Consider the following 27,810-nt stretch of genomic DNA (forward strand, 5'->3'; position numbering starts at 1 on the left):
ACTGTGCACAGGTTGTTGGTATGATTATTTTGTTATTGTATTGAAATTCTTGGAATATGGATGGCTATTAAAAATATTGTGGTTTTGTACTGAGTGCAATTTGATCTCTTCCTTCGATATCTAAAATATTCCCTAATGTAAACAGTAAAAGTGCCAGTATGCACATTCACCAACCCAGGATAAAGAACATAAATGTTGGAAACGGTGGTGAATATAAACACTGCCATTGGTCGTATTTCTATCTGCCACTGGGACTGACTTGAAAGCAATCTGAAATCAGGTTAGGATCCTCGAACTCTCCAACTTGCACGATGGTGGCAGTTACTAAGCATCCAAGGCAAGGGCGGGTTTAAAACTTGGAAACAAAATAAGTGACACATACAGGTGATCTTTGTTCATATTGTACTGTAGACTGCAGAATGAACAGGAGGCAGTCCCAGTTTGACACTGCAAGAAGATGAGACAGTTGTATAGACTGGTTTCAAATGTGGCACTATCGTTTCCAATGCTAACAACGGTTCATATGTACAGTACAGGTTTTGAATGTCTATAGTGTCATTGTACATGCTTTACCAACACATGCCATCTGTAATGTTTACCACTGCCTAGTTTCTATTAACTTCCCCAGAAATGCAGATTTGTTTTTATTATTATTTTACAAAATCCTCCACCATGGTTTGTGATAGCATAACACTGTGGAATTCTCTATATGTCATTCTTGTTTCAAACATTATCTTACTTTCTCCAGAATATATTTTTGCATTGTACCTTGTAAATTGAAAACTATATCCTGCTTAGGCACCCTATTTAAAATCCTACTCCTCATATTTAACAAAGATCCACAATTAGGGGGTAGACTCGTGTGTATTGCATATTTTGAATTATTTAAAGTATTATTTTGTTTAAGTCTGTTTTGGTTATGATTACAAGTAACTGAGCTTTCTTTGTGTCTTTTGCAAGCCTGCTTTAAGCTATTAACCCGTATTACAGGATATTGTGCTATATTGTTAAACTATTTAATATTATTGGCTATCTCTTCTGTTTCCTGTCAAAATGTATTCTTAAGATTCTCAGCAGACATCATAAATCATATTCATGGTTTTGCTTTGTTTTGCTCTCATGCCTGTCCAGATCATCTGTGAGCTTGTTTTTCTAAAACAGTATAGCATTATACAACTTGTTTTTGAGAACAAAAACCTCCATAGTCAAAGTGATCAAAGCAGATCTCAGCCCTTTATATGCTTTGCCACTGCTAGGTTGCAGTTCCACAGTGTCACCTATTAATTAGTGCATGGGTTTCTTCAAACATTCTTTCAAAATGAAAAAGAATATTTTAATATTCATTAAATTTCAATCAGCTGGGAAACAATGAGAAAAATATCTCTGTGAATAAAATAAACCCCATGAAATGACCTACAGTATTAAAGAAAGGAGAGAATGCCTGTACAGTAGAATGTGTGTAATGTGTTTCAGATGTTATGGGTGCATAGGTTTTAATATATTTTAGACACATACAGATGGAGAAAGTATTCTGTTACATGAACAGAATGGTGACATGGTCATTTTTGCCACCATATAAAGTATGTTCCAAGCTGTGTTTTTTCTTATATTTGAATATTTGTCCAAGCACTACCACCTATTGAGTAAAAAACTACTTCTGTCACTCTAATAATAATTGATAATGAATTCCATTAGAGTACAAGCCCATCTTGAGATTCCAACCCAATACAAAAGAGTATTCCATTCCATGAATGTGTTCAAGATGAAGGCTGGACAAATGTTAAGAGCACAATAGTTATATAAACAACCTCAAACCATGTCAAAGCTGTACAGTTTTACCAAATGCACCATTAATATCCTAAAAAATGTTCAGGAAGGAAGCACCCGAACTCTTCAAGGAGACCACCAGAAAACATTTCACACTTTCTGTAAAACAGCATGAGTTTGATGGAAATAACTAGGGGTCTACTTAAATCACGATTTGGCAGATTTCGCAGAAATCAAGAAATTGAGGGGTCACCGCGAAATTCATCTCTTTTAGGGGCCAATGCATACCGAACAAGTAGGGAGAGAAAAAAAAAAAAAACTTTAAATGAACTACTGCATAACACAAGCGATGCAAACTACGTATCTTTATACTGTAGACAGGCTTTTATTTTTTCGCCATCCTGTGTGCATTGCAAAAAAAAACCCTCCTTAGACAAATAACATTTACAGAAATATACCCCAAAGTGGTTAACGTTCTTGTTTACTGTTCAAATGACAACGATGCTTTAATCAGCCTATCAGTGTGTCTGTACTGGCTTTTCTCTGACCTGTACTGTACAGTAGGGGGTGGGACAAAGTCAGTGCTGCATTGTTTTGATTTAGGTTGCTAAAATTGGTATTTTACCAAACTATTTTACCAACCTAACCTAAATGGGCAACGACAAAGCGAAAAAGATAATTATATTTCGGCTGAGGATCGTGTCAAGCTATTTCCCAAAGAAACTGTACATGCAGCAACTGCTGAAGTTGCATGCTTGCCTTTAACAAATGACAGCACTCTGTTTTAGTAAGGAAGCAAGTACCACTATTTTTAAGTATTTATAGTACTCTGAAATATTGTCTACTTAGGTTTATTTAATGTTTAAACAGGCCTGCAAAATGTCAGTGAAATCTTCATTTTATTCCATAACCTACCTGTGAAAAATACGTACATTTACCGCGATTTAATTAGACTCCAACAAATAACATCTGTATATGAAACTACAAGTTCTAGCTACATATATCTGACCAATCCAATATAAGGCAACCTTGTGTTATAACAAAATATCTACTTGACCATCACTCTGCAAGTGTGTTAGGTTTTGCACAGGAACCTGATTATGTACGTGAGCATGGCTATAGAAAAAGTAAACACAGAGTCCTATATTTACAACTGTCAGCAAACTGTACACTCCATAGTAAAAGTGTTATAGTACAGGCCACTATACAGTGCCACCTAGTTTATATATTACCATGTTTGCTCCTGGAGCGCCTGTGCATGTTGGTCTTATATATTCCTAGAACTCCTGACATCTCATTTTCTATTGCAGAAAAGTATAGCAGGTTTCTTTAAAAATATATATATCAGCAATAGACACCACTTTGTCAAGGTGTGCATTGTGCTGCATTAACATATGGCTTTAATTGGGTTAGAGGCACAAAGTGAAGCTGGGAGCCTTCAACCAACAAAGCAGCATGTTAATGAAACACAATGCATTAAATGCCCTGGAGTGTGTTACCCTGCTTATAAAACAATAAAGAAAACAAAATAATTTATCATTTGATTATATATCCTTCCGCTTTGAAGAAAAAAGTAGTCCCTCAAACAAGGTTCTATTTGTAAACATTAAACTGGAGGTTTTCAACGTTTCCATTTATTGTAATTAATTAAAATGAATGAAGCCTCCTTGCTGGTCTCAATCACTTTGTAAACAAAGCTAACGTAACCCGCAACGTTAGCCTTGTTAGTGACCAAGCATTTAAAAATGCCAGTCATATTTTTGTTGATAATAAAAAGATACAGAAAAGGAGGTTGTAGTAGGGCAGAAGAGTGCCCTGCACATAGTTATTGGGGCAAGGCAAAGCCCTGCTGTTAAAATAAATGTATTGTTTGGTTTGTGTGTTGGTGGTGGTTGGCAGGGATGGGGTTCCTATCCCTGCCAAAAATGTAGGAATGCCACATGGAATATAGAAAGAGAAATCCTTTGTTTGGGGTGGTGTTCAAGAGGAGGAACGTGTGTGTGAGAGACAGGAGAAAGACACAAAAACAAAAGTAAAATGAAAAACGTGACGATAGGATCAGTGAAGGTGACTGCCCAGCCTGGCCTTGATTTTGTGTTATGTGTTTGTGATTTGTTTTGTTGAAATATTTACTTTGGTCTGTGAGCAGTGTTTTTTGTGAAAGTGTTTTGTTTATTTTTACATACGCATGCACCAACCATTTTCACCCGCAAGTACCTGTCTGTGATTCTGTCAGCTTTCTGGTCTGGGATGTCATCACTCAGCCGTCCTGCCACAAATAAGTTCCACTGTGCATTGTACTATTGAACTGCACAGTAAAAAAAATCCTCAACAGCCAATCAGCGTGCAGCATCCAAACATTCCATTTTATACATTTTATTTATATACTGTATAAGTATTATGATGCCATTCTTATACCTTGGCATGTTTTTGATATTGAGCAAGCTGGCTGTTGCTGTATATTGTATAGTGCACTACTGTGTTACAAGGGTCTATTAAAAAAAACCTAGCGCCACAGTTCACAGTTATTCCAGCTGACTACACAGTGTGGCAGAGATATGATCCACTGTGCAGTGCCAATGTTCTGCAATGCTGTAAGTAAAGCTGCATGAAACTTATTACATTCAATAGGCTAATAACTCCCTTGAATCAATCTCTAGACTCCAATTGACTTCGAAACACTCTGACGCAGAGACGTCACAGGCATGCACCTACTGTAATGACTGAAGGACATTGTGCTATCATTTATCCTGCTGCATGCACATCTTTTTTCACAGAAAAAGGTCATTCAGCTTATTCCTTTCAGTATGTAACAATGTAGTATCAAATCGTTTACTGTTAATAAACAACTGTGGCAACAGTGAATTAGTAAATGTAAAACATCTTTACACAATCACAGCGAGGACAGAAATTACAAACCATCTCATTTCAGCAACCCAGCTTTTTTTGAGTCCTTTCAGAGTCAGCACAGTTTTGCTAAATGAGATTTAAGCTGAAACAACAAAAGAACGTACCAAATAGTGCACTGACATTTCATCCATTACTCGATGGTGGTATTTGGCAATCAATTAACCAATTTGTGATTTGCCACATTCCACCCTTATTTCTACAGGCATGGGATTTTAAACCCATCCCTGCCAAACTTAAATCCACCGTGCAACCCGAACATGTCCTAAGATAACACTTCGGGTTCGGGAACAACCTTGTAGTGAAACATATTTTTCCCATTGCCCCATTTAAAGGAACAGAAAATTTTCTTAAACTTTATTCATTCATATCTTAATTGGCCTTGGCATACTGTCTCCGGTGGTCAACACTGTCTTAGAGAACACTCCGGCTAAGAGAACACTTTGCTTGCTTCCTTAGGGATGTTCTCTTGACCGGAGACTACTGTAGTTCTAAGGGGGTTGTGTCATACATATATAATCCTCTTTTGCAGGACAGGTATCTGAACTTATCTTTTAATAAGTATAATCATTAAGTGCAAGCTGAGATTCAAACCTACGGTAAGATCTTCTTATTATTGTTTAAAGACCAAGAAGACCACACTTCCTAACATTATTAAGATTAGCTTAACTGAAGTAAGAAATCCTGGGAATTGATTGGTACATGGAGCTGGAACACCTATAGGCTCGCAATTTGATTACTACTGTACACTGTTGCCCAGAATGTGCTACCATTAATCTTCACTGATCTATAAAGTGGTTTCTAATTCTGCTTTTAGTTTCATCAGTCATCACCAGACATGAACAGATTAATTTATTTATTTTAAATACTAAACAGAAACACAAAAAGGAACCATGCATGGCAGTCAATGTGTTAAGTATTGTACAAAATATATTTTGGACAAACCAAAGATAGTTATAACTAATGTTACTGTAAAGCCTCTGCATAATTTATTTGGTGGTATATTGTGGTTCTGAACACAACCTTCTCAATCAGCAATTATTCATATTGAGTAATTAGCTATTTCAAACAGAATTAGTTTCTGAGAATAAAAAAAAAGAAAAAAACTACTGCATCATCCCATATAGCAATGTCGAAGGGAGCAGAAAAAGCTAGTCCGGGCCAACCTGGAGTAACAGGGGACTTATAAACAGCAGATGTGGCTGATGAAAACAATTCAGGACTTGCTCACCCTGGCAAACAAAAATATGTTACAGCCCAAGAAGAATACAATGAAGGCACCATCACTGCTCACTCCTGCTATATGCAGCTAATGTTCAAAAAGCCAAAGGTCCAAGTTCAAACTTTTTAAGAAGCACTAAATAGCAAGGAGGAATGCAAACTGTGATATATTATACATTTGAGGATACATATAACTGTGCTTTTTACTAGAGCTGAAGTATTATCTCCAAATCCCCACCCTGCCCTAGCAATCTTAAATAAAGGCTGACCTATCTGTCTCTGAATAATACTGGCCTCCATGCAATCATATCCAAGCAAAGGCGCGCCACACTCAGAGAGCGCTCTTTTAGCTTCATGGCCCCGACTCTCTGGAACTCTGCAGCCTTAGTGCGTGCAGCTCCCACAATCGCTCGCTTCAAATCAACTTTCAAGACCTACTTGTTCTCTCTTGCTTTTAATTCTCTATCAGCCTGGTATCTGTTATTAGCTGTTGTGTAAATTGCAATTTCAGGTTTTTTACTCCATCTTATTCGTATGATTCTAGCCTTTTATTTAATGTATTTTCATTGTTTTTGTTTTTTTTTAATGTTATATTAAATGTACTATGACCTGTATTTAATGCATTATGCATTGTTCCTCACTATCTTACAAAGCGCTTTGTGATGGTGGTCAGCTATGAAAGGTGCTATATCAAATAAATATTGATATTGATTGATATAATCAATATTTATTGCAACAAAAAAATAACACGAGAAAAAACATAACAAATAGTGATTGTGCTTTAATTTGATTAATAATAATATTTAAAACCACACATTTTAGAAACTACTAACCAAACAAAGCTCTACAGACTGCAAGTTCAGCTGGTAATCTCACTCTGTAGCCTCTGTGAAAGGGTTAACAGAACCCCCTGCTGGACAAAAGCAGCAGTTTCTTGAAAATGCAGATACAGTGTAACAGAGGTGATCACTGTCTGTGTGCAGCCATGAGTCCTACAGTTTCCTAGACTAAACAAGTGTTGTCAACACATCCAGGGGGTTACCTTGCTGAATCCTGGAGCTGCAACCGAGACAACACAGTGTTAAGCATCAATGCCCTGGTGGTGCAAACACCATGAAGGAGAGATATGTAGAGTGATCATTATAATATGGAGACACTGAAAGTCATGAATACACCAGCTTTAAAACTGCAGATTGCTCCTTCAGGTGCCTATATTTTTAATAAGATTAGAATATGGCTTTAGGAAATAACACAAGACCATGTGAACACTACAATCACACAGCAGGTTAAAGTACCGGTACATTGAAAAGAAAAATGATCATTCTTTCAAGTGTGTAGTTAAGTAAATAACAGCCCCTACATTTTAAAATTGAGTATACTTAGAAGTGACACGTGAAGTTTCATTTTGAAAATGCCATAAAGTACAACTAGTCAATATGAGAATTCACTATGCATATCACTGTTGACAAATTATTATTATTTATTTCTTAGCAGATGCCCTTACCCAGAGCGACTTACAGTTGCATAAAAAAATACATATCAAGAATTACATTACAATTAAGAGCAAGATAGAAAATACAATGACTTCAGTCCTAATAAGAGAAAATACAAAACACAGTACAATTTGATATCGGGGCAGATAACAGTGCTTACAGTTACATCAGGGTTAGATAAGAGTGCAAGTGAAATACAAAACACTACAGATTGGGTTAAATGCAGGATTAAATACAGTAACATAGGAAGCAGATAAGTGCAAGTTAAAGTGCATTAACGGCTGAGTGCTGTATTGACCAGAAGGAAAGAGTTGAGTTTTACAGGTGTTGTCTGAAGAGGTGTGTCTTGAGGAGACGTCGGAAGGTGGTCAGGGACTGGGCAGTCCTGACATCCATAGGAAGGTCATTCCACCACTGCAGAGCGAGGGTGGAGAAGGAGCGGGCTCTGGAGGCAGAGGAGCGTGGAGGAGGTACAGCCAGTCTTCTAGTGCAGGCGGAGTGGAGAGGTCGGGTGTATGGAGAGATGAAGGTCTAGAGGTATCTGGGTGCAGTAAAAAATGTGTGCTCCAGAATGATATGCAGTTGAAAGCCAACGGAAGAAGCCTGATACGAGAGCTGGCTCTATTGAAATTCCAGCAATGCCAACACAGGCTATAATGGAATTGGCCTGGTGTGGCTGGTATGAAATTACAACCCATGCTGCAATTAGCATGGTGGACCAAGAAGTTTAAAAATGCTAGCTCACTGTAAGAAGTGGAACTATTGACTATTAAACATTTTAATGCAGGATTTTTATTTTTTTTACGTAAATTGAATGTAATTGTAAAAAGAAAACAACAACAAAAAAAATACAACCATATGTCACACGTGTAATATAGTCTAAACAACTGTGCTGCTTCTATGATTTCTTTGTTTTAAAACACGGTAAAGCCACGACTACTATACTGCAGCCTATGCACTGCATTGGGAAAATAAGAGGGTGCTCAGAATATATGCTATACATATCTGTCCCCATGGTGTTGCTATTGTAAAAAAACACATCAACGTATTATCTTGTCTCAAGTGAAGATTACCTTCCTATACAATAAATATATTGACAACGTATGTTCTTCGGTACCATGTTGAACCATACAATGTTCCTAATAGTGTGTGTGTGTGTGTGTGTGTGTGTGTGTGTGTGTGTGTGTGTGTGTGTGTGTATATATATATATTAAACCCAGTTTGATTCTCTTAATGGCAGATTCGCCACACAAGTAAAGAAAACAAATGCTTCAGGGTAACGTTAGCAATTTTGTTTCATTTTATTAATACATTTGGTAAACTCAGTGACTTAGACTGGGGGTTATCATGCTGCTCAAATGCAAATTTGATAAATTACAAGAATTTTAAATATTTTATTTATTCAGCTGATAATAATTACGATTGTCATGATAATTTGCAGACAATAACTGAAAATGCCATTATTGTCCAACCTTAATATAAAGTTGTATTTACTATCCAACCTTACTTCACTTATTTTCTTGACTGATTCATATATTAAATATGTACTGCAGACTAAGCCAAAGTGGAAAATTAAATGCCCCTCAGGGAGGCTATTGTTACCTCCAGGGCATTATAGCTATCTGTTGGTAACAACAGTCTTTCCTTGGGTCAATAATTTTCTACCATAGTACCAAGAGCAGAATTAACATTAAACTGACCAGACTTAAGAAACCATGACATATTTCCCTTCTGGCAACGACTCCTTCCAAAAATAGAAATTTCTACAGGTAAGAATCCCATCTATTTGGTGTCTAGAGATCTTTGTTGATGAAACATTCAGCTCTTGCCCAGTTCCCAAGTAGCTGCAGTGGCCCCTCCATCTGTTTATGGTTGAGTGAATTGTAAGTTTTACTCCTAGCTATGTATACTGCATAACAGAAAATTCACATACCAGTCTGTCACATATTTTTAGTCCTCCTAACTCAAATTAATGCCTGTAGTTACAAGATGTAATTTTACACAGTCAATGGGAGTATGAATACATTGCCCTTGACAATAAGGACCAGACCCAGCGGCTGGAACCATGCACGCGCGCGCACCTTTATTTTACAGCAAGACCTTACAATATGTAACAGGCTAAAGTAGAAAAATATCCCAGGAGTAAAGAATATGTTGTGTAGGCCTTACTTTACCACTTGAATTAACTACAAAACAAAGGATGCCAGAAATAGCAGTTCAAGTTAAACATTGTTTTGTTTATTTCCAAAAAAAAATAGTACCGGTACAGAAAGCTGAAACCAATTGCAATTTCTTCGCAGCAAACTGTTGCCATAGACACGGTTTCATAAAGTAATAACATGAGGTTTACTTGTGCCTTTTTGTAGCTGAACAAGCAAACAAAAACTGAAATTTAACTTTAAACACTTAAACAGACATGGAAATGGTATTGGAAAACGAAGGGGGAAAAAAAACTCACCATTTTGGTTCTCATTTATTACATTCCACATAACAGAAAGTCATAATTTTAAAATCTTTATAACTCGTAATTTTATGTTGGTATTACTACTTTTATATGGCATTTCCAGGACCTGTTTCCGTTGGATAACCTTGTACACTTCATACCTCTTTTTGCTCTGTCCCCCTCTATTAATCTGAGAGCTCACATGTCATTTGGAGTAGCTCATTCCTTCGCCACATATGCTGGATACATTTACATTTTAAAGAGTTGGGTAAGACTGCATAATGTTACCTCTCTCAATTTCTTACTTCAGGACTCCGCTTGTTTTGCTTCCTGATTGTCAGTGACATGTAAAGCTGCCATTCATTTAGACTGACGGGACTTTAATTGCATGGGGGAAAAAAAGCTGAATTACTCCAGCCTTACTGACACATCCTGAGAGTCAGAGAGCTGTGTTAATGGAAAGTTTAATGTTTCTGTGTTTTCAGGTGAAACAACAACAACAACAAATCTTTTGAATTTGAAGTTGTGCTTTTCAAAGCAAAGGAAAGTAGCATTTCAAGTCAGTGGTATTTGGTTAGTCCAAACTTCATCTTGAGGGCAAAATTTGATTTTTTCATATTTAATTTAGCTCTTAGTAGAGGTCTTCAAGGGTCCAAATTAATCAACTTGACCCAACCACGAACCGACAATTATTTACCTGACCCGAACTGACGTAAAATTCTTGCTATTAGACCTGGATCCGACACGGCCCGGAAAAACAGTGGAACACTTTTCCTTTCCCCAGCTTAGTATATACACTGACTTGATACAGTATTAAAACAGTGTTTTTTTCCAGTCAACCTGGAAATCTGGCTGAACGACAGTGTTTATTCCATCATGAACCTACATAGAGGACTGTAAAATTAAACATATATTTGTGTAAAAGATACAAAGATAAATACATTATCTGAAAATCAAATGAAGTACAGTCTCGAAAATGCGTGATTTTATTACAAACTTAACACAAAAGCAAATGGAATTGAGATAATTTGTGTTTTGCAGTTTTTTGTTCATGGAATTAATTTCTTAAGTTTTTCTTTTACGTCCTTCATAAACAAATCCATTACTCTGACTTTTAAAGAATGATCCAAAGAAACCCCTTCGATATGAGTCATGTGTCTGCTTCTGCGCTCTGCAAGCCATGTCATGTGCTACTGGGGGAAGCCAATCCATGCAACAGGAATTACAAACAATGATTTTAATACCAAAGAGAACCTGTTTAATAGTAATCGACAGCTTGTGTATTACTGAGTAAACTAAATCGGACCCGACCCAACCCGAATGTTGCGTGACAACCCATTCCGTAGGGGTCAGGTCTCGGGTCCGGATAGACCTGTGAAGACCTCTAGCTTTTAGTCCTCCAAATAAAATGAGTTAACCATTTCACTTGCACTAAATAAACTTTAATGGTGTACTCTAACACAGATTCCGACAAAATAATGTAAGGTCACCACAATTGTTTGTTTCTCATTTTGTAACACTGATGTTGGGTTTTCTACTTAAAAAAACAGCTATTTTTACCAATACTTACCCATGTCTTAACATTTACACACAACAACAAAAAAAGTAATATTGGATGCACCATAGCATGCATTTCATGTTTGGCACAGCACTGTGAAACATACCTTAAATAGGGCTGTAACCCACTCATTTTTCAATTTATTTTACTGTCTTTACAGAACTTGGAAAAAACTTTGCAATGGAGCTAATGCTTTAGTAAAAGGCACCCTTTGCTCATCGCAACCTGGAGCTAACCCGTGAGAAAGTTTTCTAAAATATAGCTCTTTTCATCTTCAAGTCTTCACTAAAACAACAACAGTCACAGACCACCATTACAGGCCCTGTTTTCTGTGGCCAGTTATGGTAAAGGTCACACTTTATATTAACCAGACAATCACTAATGGGAATCACCTAGTAATTATCATGTGGATTTCCCAGTAATGTCAGTTAATGAGAGATTAGGGCTAGGGTTAAGGGTAATATAATATTACAAAATATGTTTTTCAACAGCTGTGATAAAAAGTTTGAGTTTGCACTATTGAAGCACATGTTTTAGTAGACATATTTGATATAACACTACTGGTTTCACAAGACAATCTTCTATGTACAATGCCTAGTGATTTATCAACTTTATGACCTGTGTAATTTCCCTGTTTGATGGCACTATTAAATCAAACATCACAGGAAGACATCATCTTAACACATCTCTGCACTATTCAATGAAAGAACATTCAGAAAGGACATTTCTATAGCACTACCCAGGCTCTGCTCCTGGCTACATCACTACAGGATGTCAGCTGTTGACAGCTGTTGATCACACACATAATGTCTCAAAGGGAATTCAACTGGACAAAATTCACAAACCATAATGGTAAAGGGCTAAGTGTGAATGGATCAAGTGTCAACGATCATGATGAAAAAATAAAAAACACTTCTGATTCTGGTTCACTATCTCCCCTCTCCTTGGGTTTCTTAAAAGCAGTTTACTGGGATCTCTTCACATTTTTTTTTTTTTTTTTGTATACAATAGGATGAGACACCATACTATTAAAACAGGTTGTCATCTTGGATAACCAATTGACTAAATTGAACACTTTCTTCATCTTTCCATGAGCACAGTCTTATTTTTCTCACCATTTTGACATTCTCTCTTTAAAGCTCAGTGCTGATTTGAGGCTCAGGCAGGAGTGAACACAAGCTCAAACGATCAGCAACAGAAACCAGTTTGAGGAGAAATGTCCAAACCATTGTTGCACAGGCTGTTATTATACATGACAAAAAAATATCGTGCAACCAGAAAAAGAAAAACTCCAGCAGTCTGAAAACTTAAATAAATCTACAAGAGAGCTGAGTATATAAAATCAAGCAGGGACTGTAAAAAGCAGATCAAAGTCATTTCATTTTCAGTTCTAGCCTGACCACAACTGAACAACAGTATTTATTTATACAGGGCTTTGAGCCTTTCAAACCGCATGCATTTTGATTTGCAGATTTCATTTCCGATTTTACCAAGTTTTCATAATAAGAGAGAAAAGTTGGACGAGGGAAGGTGGAATCCCGTTCAATTATGGTACAGTCCCCCTTGGGTGAATTGGGGAAATACCCCCCCCCCAGCTACTTAAATTGAGAACAGAAAATGATAATATTAAGAATCATAACTAGAAAGAAGAGTTACCACTTTCAGCAGAACCGGGAGGTCAATGGTTTTATATATTACATGTGTTTCACAGCAATAAATAAAATTGAGATTTAATAAGCAGTTTCAAAACTTCCCAGCACCACAAACAGAAAAATATCATCCATAACTATGAAACACTCAATAGTGCTGAATTTATAAATACTAAAAAAACCTGAATACATTCAATGTGAAATGTTAAGACCAGTCTTCCAAATAGCTAAATGTTCAGATACATTTTTTCCACTATGGACAATACCTCCAACACTTCAGTGCACTACAACAAACCGGTGCACACTAACTGTGGCTTTAGGAGTATAAAGGTATAACACAGTATAACCGTCAACAATTACTATAGTCTCTGCATACAGGACTCCCACTCCACCCTAGCTATACACTATTTCAGCTGCAGAAATATTATTTGTCTTATATTCATGGTCCACCGCACAAGGGAAATCGAGTGTGTAACATTGGAGGTCTATTTTGAATGAATCGGCACCAGAGAACGCCTCAAATGCCTTTCACTCACAGCAGGTATTTATTTTAGTCTGGGCGTTCATAAGGTCTGTCTCTAGAAGTTCACTATTTCAGGTTCATCTGCTAAGCAGACATCTTTTTAAACTGGATTGTCCTCTTTTTAAGTTTCGCTCATGTGTAACTGCTAATGATTACTATTATGGGTGTGAGCTGCAAGTTGTTTTTATGAGTGTTCTTATTTGGAGGTCTATTAGATATGAAAGCTTGTGTGGCTTGTGTTTTCTGAACACCCTGCTGGATACAGATTCAGAATGGCAATGGAATGGAGCAGGTACAGCTAAGGATTTTTACACCAAACCATTTCCCCAAAACATCCCAAAACCCTTCCGCTGACTAACAGCACATCTATGGGCCTTATCATTTACAACCACACATTGCTGTGAGTTGCTGTGTTGTCCAAACACATTTAATCTATGCTACTAATTTAAGGAAATGTACCACAATAAAATGAAACTCTCCCTTCACCTGTTCTGGATGAGTACACAAGAACATATGGCTTCTAATAAGGTAAGGTTTTGAAGCATTAGGCTATACTAAATGAACAGTATTTGTTGTTGTTATACTTTTATTGGGAAAGCTGTTAACATTGTTAGGGTATACAAATGATCTTTCCAAAGTAACATATTTTTATCTTATTTTACTTACTGTCTACTCATAGTTTTATCGTATAAATATATTCGTTATTTTTGTCCTAGTTGCTTGGCATCTGTTTAGATGTGATTTTAACCATTGGAAAAATTTTCCTCCCTAAAGTCTACATGTTGGACGTGTAGTTAATGAGGGGTTGATTTGGGAAATTAATACAGGATTGATTTCGGGATATGTAAAAGCATTCTAGCATTGATATTGTGACATACACATGTATTTAAACATTTGCATTCCTCCCCCCACACCGCAAAAAAGCCCATCCTTAAAAAAACAAAAAATGCAGGTTCACTTTCTCAGGTTATGAATGCTGAACAAAATTCAGGTTATGAAGGTAATGTTTCCTCTTTCAGGTTTATGTATTGAGAATCTCGTTTTTTCTCTCTCTCTCAATCTCTTTAGGTTATTGCAAATAATAATAATAATAATAATAATAATAATAATAATAATACACACCCCACTAAACAAGCAAAAAAAGTCAAATTAAGTTAGATTAGATACCCTTGACCACATCCTAAAAGTGTATGACCCGTTTCCATTTGGATAGAAAGGTTGCCCTGCTGACCACAGACTTTCTCAGTCCCCACTGCAGCTGACCAGAAGGCATAGTTCTGCAAGGCTACACACCAGAACACACATGAAATACTTTACAGAGGCTGTACTTTAATGTCCACAAAAGTAGAACAGATTTTTGCAGAATTTGAGAAAACACACACACACACACACACACACACACACACACACACACACACACACACATATAGCTTTTGTTTTTATTTCCTCCTGCTAATTAGTACGATAATACCTAAGTTTGCTATATGTTGCAAAAACGGTGGTTTATAGCAAACCGGTTTTTTGTTTGTTTGTTTGCTTTTTTGATAAAGCATACTTTGCATTATTGTTAACATCTGCTGTGAGATATTCTGCATTGTTTATTAAATGGACTCACAGTGCTACACAGTGGATGATTACAAGTATTTCAAGAAAAGAATGTGCGGTCTTTTCCTGATTGGGTGTAAAACGGTCCCTACTGCCTCCCGTTCAGGTGCTTGCTCTAACCAGTGCAAAAGAGCAAAAAAAAAATAAACAAGGTAACACGTGCACGCATCCGCGGATCCCAGCAATTTCTAATCTTTCACAGCTGTAGGTAAATCATCCATAAGCACTTTAACACATATACCAGAACACTACATATAGTTCCACAGCCATAGAACAATGACAAATGAGAGACCTGTCTACAGCCCAAAACTCAAACATCAGCAGTTTTTTATTCTTTCTTTTCCAAAGAGCTTAATCCAGTCCGTATGACAAGACAGTGTACAAGTTGGAGGAAACCTCAAACACTACAACTAGGCGAACAGAAGAAAAGCACACATGCTCAGGTTAATAGTGCCGTACAAATAATTAAACAGCCTGCGAAAAAAAAAAAAAAAAAAAAAAAAAAAAAAAACAACAAAACTACAACTACAGAAAGAAAGAAAAAAGATTTTAAAGACAAAACATATGAGGCGCACCCAAACTTTTCTGAATTACAAACTTTTATGAAAAACACATGTAAGAAAAAAATATAGCAAACTGCTGTCGTGAGATATAAGAAACCATATAGTGGGTTTGCTTGAACGGGCAACAGACTAAGGTTACCAAAAGAGTCACTAGCAATAATAGAACTATACACATCCGAAAAATCGAAGCATTTTCAAGTTATGGAACTTGAAAACAGAACAAAAGCATTACAATGGTCCTAGATTTACTTAACTATAAATACCGATTCCAAAAAAAAAAAAAAAAATGTATATAGAAAAACAAAACTCTTTGTTTATATTGTTAAAACAAACAAGCACAAGCACAAGCACACGCACACACACACACACACACACACACACACACACACACACACACACACATTATACTGTTAATAACCTACTATACTGCACAAATGCACCAAAGGAACCTCGTAACATTACGCTATCCATTAAAACGTTATAACAATGCTTTGTCAAAACTTGTACGTATGTATTTTTATTATTATTATTATATTATTATTATTATTATTATTATTATTATATATAATAATAATAATAATAATAATAATAATAATAATAATAATAATAATAATAATAATAAATTAACGTTTAAATAAATAAATAAATAAATACCCAAAATAAGCAGTGGTTGGTCCAGGCAAGTTGATGAGGAGGACTATAATTGTGAATGATAACCGTCCCAGGAGTAGGTGTCCATCCAGCATTTTGCTGCGGCTCCAGAGCAGATCATTTCGTTTCTCCTGAGTTTCTGTGTAAAGTTCCCAGCTCTACGATCTGCACTTCTTATAGAGTGAGCGAGAGTCAGAGATTGTTACAAGAGCTCCTCCCATATGGCGAGAGAGAGAAAAAGAGAGGGTGGGCGGCAGAGGACATTTCAGACAGATCAGCTGATCTGACTATTATTTCTTATACTGTACAATACTAAAGTAGGCAGGTCATAAGGTGGAGTGGGGCTACAAAGGTGTGATAACAGGGCTAGGAGCCAGGAGATCTGGGTTCCAATCCCAGTACAGCTGTAGTATTATTATTTCCATGCATATGTACAGGATACATCAGGGATGACCTGCCCATACCAGTAGGAATTTAAGCAGACAAGACTGTGTTCACCAAGATCCCAATGTTAACACTCATTCTGCAATTGTAACTTAATTAAACTCTGCTGTGATACATCCTAATGTAATACAAATCCATGCACTTTAAAATATAAACTTATTAAATCTATGGTACAGTTGAGATTAGTTTTTTCATACTGCCGTATAATATTTTTGTAGCGCATCTGAGACAATGCGAGAAGTATCCATGGTATATTTGCTTATTGTATATTCACTATACATGCAGATACAGTGCTTTACTGTGTTTTTCATATGCTTTACCATACAAAGCTTTCTCACGTTTTAACTTTAATATTTGTATTTATTTATTTATTTATTTATTTATTTATTTGTTCATTTATTGGCCAAGGAAAATCCTATTCACTTTTTCACTATCTCAAAAATTGAGGGGGCCAAACAGTCCATATACTTTGATCATATATTGCTCAATTTCACTGAGGCAGTGTGGTCCAGTGGTTAAAGTCCAGGGCTTGTGAACAAAAGGTCATTGGTTCAAATGTCACTCTGCCATAGACTGGCTCACTGTTTGACCCAGAGCAAATTGCTTAAACTCCTTGTGCTCCATCCTGCACATGAGATGTTAAATTAATGTTCTATATAAAATGCTCAGTTCACAGCCTACCTCTGTAAAGTGCTTTGTGATGGCGGTCCACTATGAAAGGCGCTGTATAAAGATATTATTTCTTCCATTTCTGGAAATAATACAAAATAGAAATGCCAGAAAAAACAGGAATCTTTTTATTTGGGAAAGACACCATTCAGTGAAGCCATACAAGTAGACAGGTATTCATATGCCACACATTCAAGAGGAAATTCTAAATGCTGTCGTTTGGTTCTTGAGTATGGTGGTAGATGAAACATAGAAAGTAGGAATGGTAAAGTGAAAGTCTTTTCAGCACATTTTGATAATAATTAAACCCATCAAAGTGCTTTACAATAAAATAGTCTGGACCAGTAGTTATGACATGTTTAACTGAAGCCATTAAACCTCAGATTTTAGTCCTAAAACAGTTATTATTCCATTAACCACATTTAACCTGGGGTGGAGTGGTACTCGAGAATTTCATTCACACTGTGCCATTATAACTTCTCTGTGTGAATGGGGTACAGGACTGCAATTGTCCTCCCCCAGTCTAGATATTATATTATATAAATAGATATTAAATGTATTGTGATTTATTTAATTAATAACCAGGTGCTCTTATTGTATGAAACAGTCTTCCCGGTGGATAAGACCTGAGACAAAGATTGTGACTGGATGAAGTGTGCACACACACTTACTTCTTCTCACAAGCCAGAGTCAAAGCCCATTATGACATGACACCAAACCACGTTGGCCCTGCTCCATTTCCCACTCATTAAGTAGTGACAAGGCCTCAGTCCTTTATTGTATTGCTTATTCCCTTCCTGCACACAATAATGACAGGCATGCAAATCTGCAGCCAGCAAACTTCATTTGAAATGGTTTTACTACACCTGGGAAGAACACCCAGGAGTGCTGAATAGCTGAGAGGAACTGTATATTCTTGTACATTTGAATCAGCACTACATCTGCAGGAAGGAGGGTGTGTAGCCCTGCCAGCGTTCTATTTTAGGCTGTCCCTTCTTACACCTCGAGTATTAAAGTGAAAGTAACTTCAAAAGTCTTTTTCATTGTGTTTTTGTAATCATTTCCCCGGGTTTGTTAGATGTTTCCAATTATTCTGAGGGTTCTGTGTTCTATTGCTACAAAATAGAGTCATTACAATTGTTTTTCAAATCTGCTTTTGTGTTGCTTTGAGCTTGTCTGAAGAATCCTAAGTGCCAGGACTGAACACCTTTCCTCATTATCTTGATTCAAATCTTGTGATAATGTGAGCTTTCACCTCAAGCCTTACTTATTCTTTCTTTCTATATGTAAAGTTTAACATTGGCTTTTAGTCCACAGCCAGATACAGGGTCAATGGGAAAACAACAACAACAACAACAGCAAAAAAAAATAAACAATTAAAATTACATCTGAATCTATTTGCACTTCACTTCATCTCTATTTTTTTTTTTTTAAGAAACTTTTAATTTTAACATAATGACGACTTATATTATTGTAGTATAGCAAGGGAGGCCCTGGTACTCATTCTTGTATTATTGATAAGTTATAATCCACAACTAGTACTCAAGTGATATTGGTTAATGGCATTGTAGTTTTTTTTTTTTTTTTTTTTTATATAGTATGCTGTAGAATATTTTTATACAATTAAAAAAGTATAAATGAAAAGTTAATGTGAAAAATTACTTTTAAAGATTAGATCAAAGGGATAACTTTAGGAAAACATTGACTAATGCTATCTCAATTACCTAATATGCGATCAGCACTTGATTACTATTACATAATCATGTTGACCTGTACAATTAACCATTATACTACCCAACCCTTCCTTTATTTAATCAATTCGTTGGTATTCATTTGCTACAGGAAACTTCAATAGGAAGGCAACCTCCTAACAGCCTTTTGGCTATATTGTCCTGGTCCATTCATTGGTCTTAATGTTGAGGTAACACTGTACTGTATGTCAATGCTAACAACAAAACAAAGGTAAATTACAAGGTGAATTTATAGTTGTAAGGTTGCAGCCTTCTGCACTGTACTGTAGAGATTTAAGTTTAAAAACTGTATGTATAGCTAAGAGCCTAAATACATCAGCTGGGCCTCTATTACCTGTAACACAGGAAGTGAATTTATAGTGCTATGTCACAAAAATACACAGCTTTCATACAGCAAAACACCTATAGCTCCTGGTGGGAAGTATGTTATGGCCTTTTCCTGGAGAGGTGACTGTAACAGACTAAGGTTGGCAGAATAACAAAAATAATCCATTGTTTTTAATTAAGTTTGACTCTAAACTCTACAGTGAATGTCTGCTGAAATATTAACTGTCGGCTTGCATCTATATATGCTCTGCTAAAATGTAAAGTGTTATGCAACCAAGAGCAATAGTGATGCTGTTCCCAATGGGGCCCTTACTGAACCCAGAGTTGCTCTGGTGAAATGATGCCTTGATAATGCTTATCTAAAGGGAGACGAATGAGAGACCTCGGGGTGATAGGAAAGAAAGTTGTGTGAATGTAAGATATATCCACCATAAATTTAGTGATTCTGAATGTTATAATATAAAACCGGCAGGTAGACTCCACTTTAGAACCTAAGATTGTTGCTTGCTGTACAATTCCCAGACCATTTACCCCAATGTCTTATTCAGTTTTTAGTTCATCCTCTACCACTCTTTCATGCAAATTTACATTTGAATGTAAACTGATGCATATTGTATTTGGTCCTAATAACTACTTGCCCCAACCAAAGCATACATCATCTAGATAATTTTTTTTTTTAAGTCCTTTAAATCAGGAAGATTTTTTTCACAGCAGCAGTTCAATTAGACATATTATTTATAAATTACTTGAGCTAGCACACTCATGATTTATATGTCACCAGAAACCCTTGATAGAATTACAGCCTTATTATGCACAGTTGGGTGTACATTCTTCTTCTTCTTCTTCTTCTTCTTCTTCTTCTTCTTCTTCTTCTTCTTCTTCTTCTTCTTCTTCTTCTATTGTAGTCTATGCTGTACTTTCCTGTGTAAAATAAATATTTCTAATGCAGAATGTATCCACTATAAAATCAAACATCTGCTAGCAAGTTAAATGTAGAGGTGTAAAGCAAACATGTGTCGGAGGAAGGATGCTTGGAAAGGAAGGAAAACCTGCCCACCCAATTTGAACCTTGGGAAATGCACTAATGTCTTAAGTTTGTCTACTGACCTTAGGGAGCACGGGGTTGGATGAGTTACAATATGATGACAAGGATAATGTAGAATTGTCTAACTTTCATGAATTTCAGTTTATATTATCTTATGGCCAGAAAGATTCTTCTTCATTTGGAACTCTTTTGAAAGAAGGGCATTGATGGGTCAGTTGCTATACTCACTCATTCACACACACTCAATATCACAGGTTTAAGTTCTGCTTGTGTAACCTGGACATATTGCAGTTTCTAACAACTCAGCACGGCATGTGGATGCTCTGTGTATCTGGAAGTGTTTATTAGTATTGGTTAAGGTCTGAAGCCAATATTCCTTCTGTTTTACAGACACTTAGGGTTAGATTCTCAGTGCTAGTTACTCCAAATCGTCATTAGAAACAACTTCAGACTACTAACAAGCCCCTACATTAAATGTATGAGTTGTGTAATTCTGGTTTGGTGGCTTTATTGGACAAAATTTGGCCATCCATCTATATCACGTGAGGAATGTAATTTGCAACGTCGAATGCAACTTTGCAACCCAGTGCCCTCAGCCATGTAATATTTTCCATACACTAGACATAATTTGTAGTTTGGAGGCTGATTTTTTTATCTGGGTGCACTGCAGCTTTGCAATTTCTTACGAGGGTACATCACATCTTCTGTTAAGATTTTGAGATAGGGATTGAGGGAACCACTGGTTCTTATCCTTAAACGGGTTAGGGTTGTGTAATGTTGGGTGTGTTGGTCTTTCTGAGGTTTTCTTATGACTGAGTGAACAGTTTATAGTTAGCCATCTATTCCTTGGAAACTTCTCATGCAGCTATGAGATTAGAATTATATTCTTTTTGTCCGGATATTGCTGTACTCTCTGTAAAGTGTTTTACTATGGAACAATACATTATTTTTACAAACTGGTTTCATGTTGCAGAAAGAAATGTGGCATTAGATGCCCTACTCCCAGAACCTAGGGCAAAATGTGGTGAAGCTGTCAAAATGCCAGATCTCCATACTATATAGATATCAGCAAGAGATCAGGAAATCTCTAAAGATGTGGAATTTTAAATTAATTGAAACCATGTTAGGGTGCATGAGTGCTGGAAGAGGAGATTGAATTCCCAGGCAAAAGAAAAGAAAATGCTACAGAGCTAAAGATACAGATCTGCTTCTTAAAGTCAAGAGAGATTATTTTAGCACTCTCAAGACTGTTTACTATTAACCAAGCAGTATTCAAAACTGCAGCCATACGGTTTGAGAAAGTTAGTTTTCTGATGATCCTGCATCATGTTTCTGCTGCTTCTTCATTATAAGAAATTTGCAAAAAGTTTGTGATTTTTCCAAATGCTACTTTTGTTTTGCCTAACAAATGAAAATCTTTTTGTTTGGTGCTTTGCTTAGGACAAACAGCATTGCTAAAACATTATTAAAGCCTTTTCAGGGAATACTGTTCCACAATAAATCACTGTTTACCAAATAATGTCTTATCAACCAATCTAACTTTCAAGATTTGCTTTTCAATTGTATTCATATGTGTGTTACATCTTTCAACTGTAGAATTTTTAGACTTTTTCCCACTGTATCTATTTCCGGTCTTTTGTTTAGCCTGCTGCTTGGTAGTCTTTATGTCTATAATTAAGCTCTATAAAGAAATACATGTCTAGATATATATCGAGTATATATACAGCATATATATATATATATATATATATCGTATATCAAAACCCACTCCTTGAATATATATATATATATATACATACACACACATACTACACACAGTGTATTTCAGGGCCCTAGTTCAAAGGTTGCTAAGCAACCAAGTCACCCCTTGACACAGGCCGTGTGTACAGAGTGACAAAGCTATTGGCACACCGGCAAGCAATGTTTGCCTTCCATCAAAACTTTCACACAAGTCAGTTTATTATACAGCCTTATTTCATTGAAGACTGTGTTGTCAGGAAAAAGTAGGTGTAACAGGTGAGACTTTGTGCCTTACCTTTAATTGAATGATTGTCTTTCAATGGGCACATGTTTTTCTATAAAAAAAGCTGTCTGACACTATCTCATTAATAGATGCTAGCTGCTGCAGGGGTTGCCATCACTGCCCGATGGTCTGCATTTGAATCGACTCGAGTTCCACCTGTGACGAGGATGAGCCGAAGGGTTTCGTTGTTAAGATGAGCAGTGGTGTGACACTGGACTTCAAATCTCCAGGAAAATAAGGATTAGTGTCAACTGCTGTTTTCTAGCGTTTTATTTTCATTTTGTATGTTTTCCTAAAAATCGCAAGTAATCATGGTCCATGTGTGCTTTACAATTATATTGAGTGCTCTCGCTTTTTAATGATTTATAACGTTAGAACACCTGATAAGTAGTGAGTAAGTTTTGTTTAAATTAATGTTTGTATTGCTGCTTTGAATAAAGTGGGTCGAATGCAGGTTTTGGACGCCCTCTTCCTCTCTCACAAGTGAGGGGATCTGTGGTGAAGCATATTGTTTTGTTTGTGTTACTTTTTGTTGTATATTAGGTATGATTTGCATGATTTATTCACTTTGATTCATCATGTTTTAGCTTTGTAGTACGGTTTGTTTCTTTACTTAGTCAGGCACGTTTTGGTAGTGGGTTTTCTGGGCAAAAAGTGTTAATTTTGCCTAAACCTCAAATCCTCTCACATGCTATATAGATGCATACAGCACTTGAAAATGCAAACTGCAAGGCATGATACAAGCTGTGCTTTAAAACAAATAATCTTTACACTTGGCAATGTGTTTCAGGTCTCCAAATAAAGTTATCTCCCTGGTACTTTTTTAAGATAAAGGTGCATTTATACTATGTGAACTGCCACCCAGGTTGTGGTTTGGGTCATGTGGTATCGCTGCAATATAAGTTATTAAAGATCACAAGTTTCCTTTAACCCTTTCAATTTGGTAATTACTGCAATGTAAGGAAAATCCCACTTCAAAATAACAGCAGATTAACTCAGAATAGAACATTTTTATCAGAGGGGGATATAGCCTTTCTCTTTTGAGTAACCTTTCTAACTGGAAATTGTATTTCTGTTAAAAAAAATAAAATTTTTAACTAAAATTGAAAGAATAAAGTAGTTGAAGGGTTTTTTTTTTTCTTAATGATTGTGCCACTGGTCAAAAAAATATATGAGAATGGGTTAAATCCTTCAAAGGTCAGGCATGTTTTATTATACCACCACGCAGCCATTTGTTTGCTATAAAAACTTTTTTTGACTTTGGTGGAGGAGTTTAAAAAGTCAACAGAAGGTGATAGCTGAAACAGAAAATGATACAAAGTAAATATAAACAACTCAAAGAATACATTAGTTAAGATAACTGATATTTCATACCCATATGAAGCAGCTATTAAATGTATCAATGAGCACCACAAGTGGCAGCCACTGGGCACCTAACATTTACAGTAAGATGCAAGACAAATGCCATTACCAAAAAGGAATTGCCCTGTACAATGTATTTACCTGAGTCAGTTATCTGAGTCAGTTATACCCTTTGTTTGAATTTACAAATATATGATTTCATTTTTAAAGGTATTGTGTGTGATTCTTGAGATGTATTGGAGATGGAATGCAGTAGACCAGGTCTGATAAATGGTTAAAAAAAAAAAAAAGAAAAAATGTACAAAATGATTTTCCATTGAACTGAAAAACAACATTTTACCTGACTTGATCTTTTCAAGCACCTGCAATTTCTGAGTTATGGGTAAAATAAATATACATCTGCTTGCTTGATTCAGTTACAAATTATTTTATTTAGTCATTAAACAAAATTTTTGTTGATACTGTATTTGTATGTATCTACTTTTTAAGATAAAATGTATTGTCAGGCAAAGATGAGAAATAATTCCTCTTCTGACTGACCCAGTTTGAAATCTGACCAGCATTTCCAGTATTGGTGAGGAGACTCATGTCTCTAAAGCAGGCAGGGTTGAGCACTCTAACAGGCATGCCTATCTCAATGCATTTCCAGTATTGGTGAGGAGACTCATGTCTCTAAAGCAGGAGGGTTGAGCACTCTATTGTCATGCCTAAAGCATTTCCAGTAGATGATGAGACTCATGTCTCTAAAGCAGGCAGGGTTGAGCACTCTAACAGGCTGCCTATCTCAATGCATTTCCAGTATCGATGAGGAGACTCATGTCTCTAAAGCAGGCAGGGTTGAGCAGGCATGCCTATCTCAATGCATTTCCAGTATCGATGAGACTCATGTCTCTAAAGCAGGCAGGGTTGAGCAACAGGCATGCCTATCTCAATGCATTTCCAGTATTGGTGAGGAGACTCATGTCTCTAAAGCAGGCAGGGTTGAGCACTCTAACAGGCATGCCTATCTCAATGCATTTCCAGTATCGATGATGAGACTCATGTCTCTAAAGCAGGCAGGGTTGAGCACTCTATCAGGCATGCCTATCTCAATGCATTTCCAGTATCGATGAGAGACTCATGTCTCTAAAGCAGGCAGGGTTGAGCACTCTATAACAGGCATGGCATTTGCGATGATGAGACTCATGTCTCTAAAGCAGGCAGGGTTGAGCACTCTATCAGGCATGCCTATCTCAATGCATTTCCAGTATCGATGAGGAGACTCATGTCTCTAAAGCAGGCAGGGTTGAGCACTCTATCAGGCATGCCTATCTCAATGCATTTCCAGTGTTGGTGAGCAGACTCATGTCTTTAAAGCAGGCAGGGTTGGGCACTCTGTTTCAGGCATGCCTATCTCAATACATTTCATCTCCCTGTTTTATTAGTGAGTCACTTTGATCACAAACCTTTACCGCACTCGGAGATAACCTAGTGTAAAGAATAACTGAGCGAAAGCAGTTCTGTCTGTACATTTTTGGTCTACCATGATGTTTAGCAATGGCAATTGTTCTTTCTGTGATTGCTGTATATAAAGCAGTGATATGGCCTATGTCATGCTTAACTGCCTTAAGGTGATTTATAAATCGCCTTTCACAGCTGAACATCTAGGCACACCTTCTCCCCACTCCACCTCTCACAGGGGGTTTAACTTGACTTGCAATGGTCCATGATGCCTCATACTATAGGTTGTTTTGGCTGATGCATGAGACATTCTTCCAATTATTGTATTGTGAAATGAAGAATTATTGTGCTTAGCTGTGTCAAGTGAACTATAAAGTGAACTAATCAGTAACCAAACAGCAGCTTCCCCAAGCTTTGCAGCCAGTAGTATGCTTGACCCCTACCCCTAAGACACTACTAGGTGAAATCACCCAGTGCAAGTGTACCAGATATCCTGGAGGACAAGATGAGGTAACTGGAAACAATATTTTACCTAATGTAGTACCAGAGGTCACATTTTTAAATAAAAATACATGTTTGTGATATAATAATATTCCTTTAAAACTGCACCCAACCTGTGCCTATCGTTGAATTTACATAACAGACTGCTGCCGAATTTAAATTAATTGTTTACCAAAAGTGATGCTATATATAATCTACACATGACTTTAAAGAACTAGCAAACGTCATAGCATGCAACTTCTGATCCGTCAACATACGATCAGAAGCTGCTTGTGTCTGATGGGAGAACACAGTGGCAGGAGAGAATAGGGACATCAATACACACAATAACTCAAACACTTAATGCAGGCTGCCAGAAAACTATAATGACCAGAACACTGGGAAGAGAGTTACATTGGGTGGACTTTCAGAGGGTGTGTGACCACTTTTTATTAATAAGGAAGCCCTGTTATGTGATACAGACTTGGCACAAGAAACTTTTTCAGTCTAAGCAATTAGTTTTTCTTAAAAATGTACTGTTAATGTTCCTACAATTTATATAAATGGCTATAATATGAAAGAATGTCAAAAATTATATAGGTTTCTATGTATAAAATTAAATATGCATACTGGTGAATTCTCTAGTTAAGGAAAATTCCATTCAGTGTGTAATATACCTAAGTGCATAACTTACTGGACCAAAAAAAATGTTTATGAGCATTAGATGTTTTAGTATAGTTCTATAATGTTTTGTTTTATGAAAAAAAAATGTTGAAGAACTTTGGACTAGAGAAATGAATTGTTTTTTCTTTTCTGTTTTATTTAAATAAATCTTGGGATATGCAAAATAAAGATATGCAGGTTTCATTTCAGGAATGTAAACTGTTTCACTCACTTTTACACAACCTACTGTAATGCAAAATGAAATTATGATATTCAACTACTGGCTTAACATACCTATTGATGCTTTCTTCTAAACTTTTCTTTCAAATTTAATTTTTAAGTATTCTTAGCCACCCACCCCACACTAAATTATTAACATTGTGCCCCATTTCTACACCCCAGTTTATCCAGCAATGACTTGCATTCCTATTGGTAGAGGTTACTGTCACTCAGCTCCAGGAAATAAAATTAGACAGGGGATCAGTTCTCAAACATAAACAGGCACTGGCGCGCCTTCCAGATCTTCTTCTAACCAAGGCAAAGTAAATAAATAAAAATAGTTACAGAAACCGCTGAAAATTGAAATAACCACAATTTTGTGTTCCACTGGGAATTCCACATGCGTTTGCAATTATGATAACAAGCTCAGGTCAAATCCACAGGGGGTGACGTAGTACAATCATACAGTATCAGATCTATTGCTAGTGAATACAATATCAATTAAACAACACATTTCTGGTCTAATTTATCAATCTCCTTTTTATAAACTATAGTGACAAACACCTTTTAAATCCTTAAATTAAAGTGTGTGTGTGTGTGTGTGGTATATATATATATATTATATATATATATATATATATATATATATATATATATATATATATATATATATATATATACACACCTATAGATACAAGTATTCACCCCCCTTGGATGTTTTCACAGTTTGTTGTGTCACCACCTGAAATCCTGATGCATTTTAATGGGATTTTTTTTTTCCTTTGATTTACACAACCTACTCAATACTTTCAATGAGTGAAAAAACAAATAAATTAAAAATAAAGACCTGAAAAGTCTTCATTAGATAACTATTCATCCCCTTTGCTATGACTCTCCTAAATAAGCTTAGGTGCAACCAATTGCCTTCAGAATTCACACAATAAGTTATATGGAGTCCATCTGTGTGCAATAAAACTGGTTCACATGATTTCAGATTAAATACATCT

At 36.3% G+C, this 27,810-nt stretch overlaps 1 protein-coding gene across 1 annotated transcript in view; it reads right to left on the reverse strand.

Moving 5' to 3' along the window:
* wnt9a (wingless-type MMTV integration site family, member 9A) overlaps positions 1-16,541 on the reverse strand; it is a 34,762-nt gene extending 18,221 nt beyond the window's left edge. Inside the window, exon 1 of the mRNA XM_041244658.1 lies at positions 16,384-16,541. Coding sequence (XP_041100592.1) covers positions 16,384-16,475 — 92 coding nt within the window. The 5' untranslated portion in view covers positions 16,476-16,541. The remainder of the gene's footprint in view (positions 1-16,383) is intronic.
* Positions 16,542-27,810: the final 11,269 nt, after the last annotated feature.

The sequence above is a fragment of the Polyodon spathula genome, chromosome 3, assembly GCF_017654505.1.
Source record: "Polyodon spathula isolate WHYD16114869_AA chromosome 3, ASM1765450v1, whole genome shotgun sequence".
In the NCBI taxonomy this organism is placed as follows: domain Eukaryota; kingdom Metazoa; phylum Chordata; class Actinopteri; order Acipenseriformes; family Polyodontidae; genus Polyodon; species Polyodon spathula.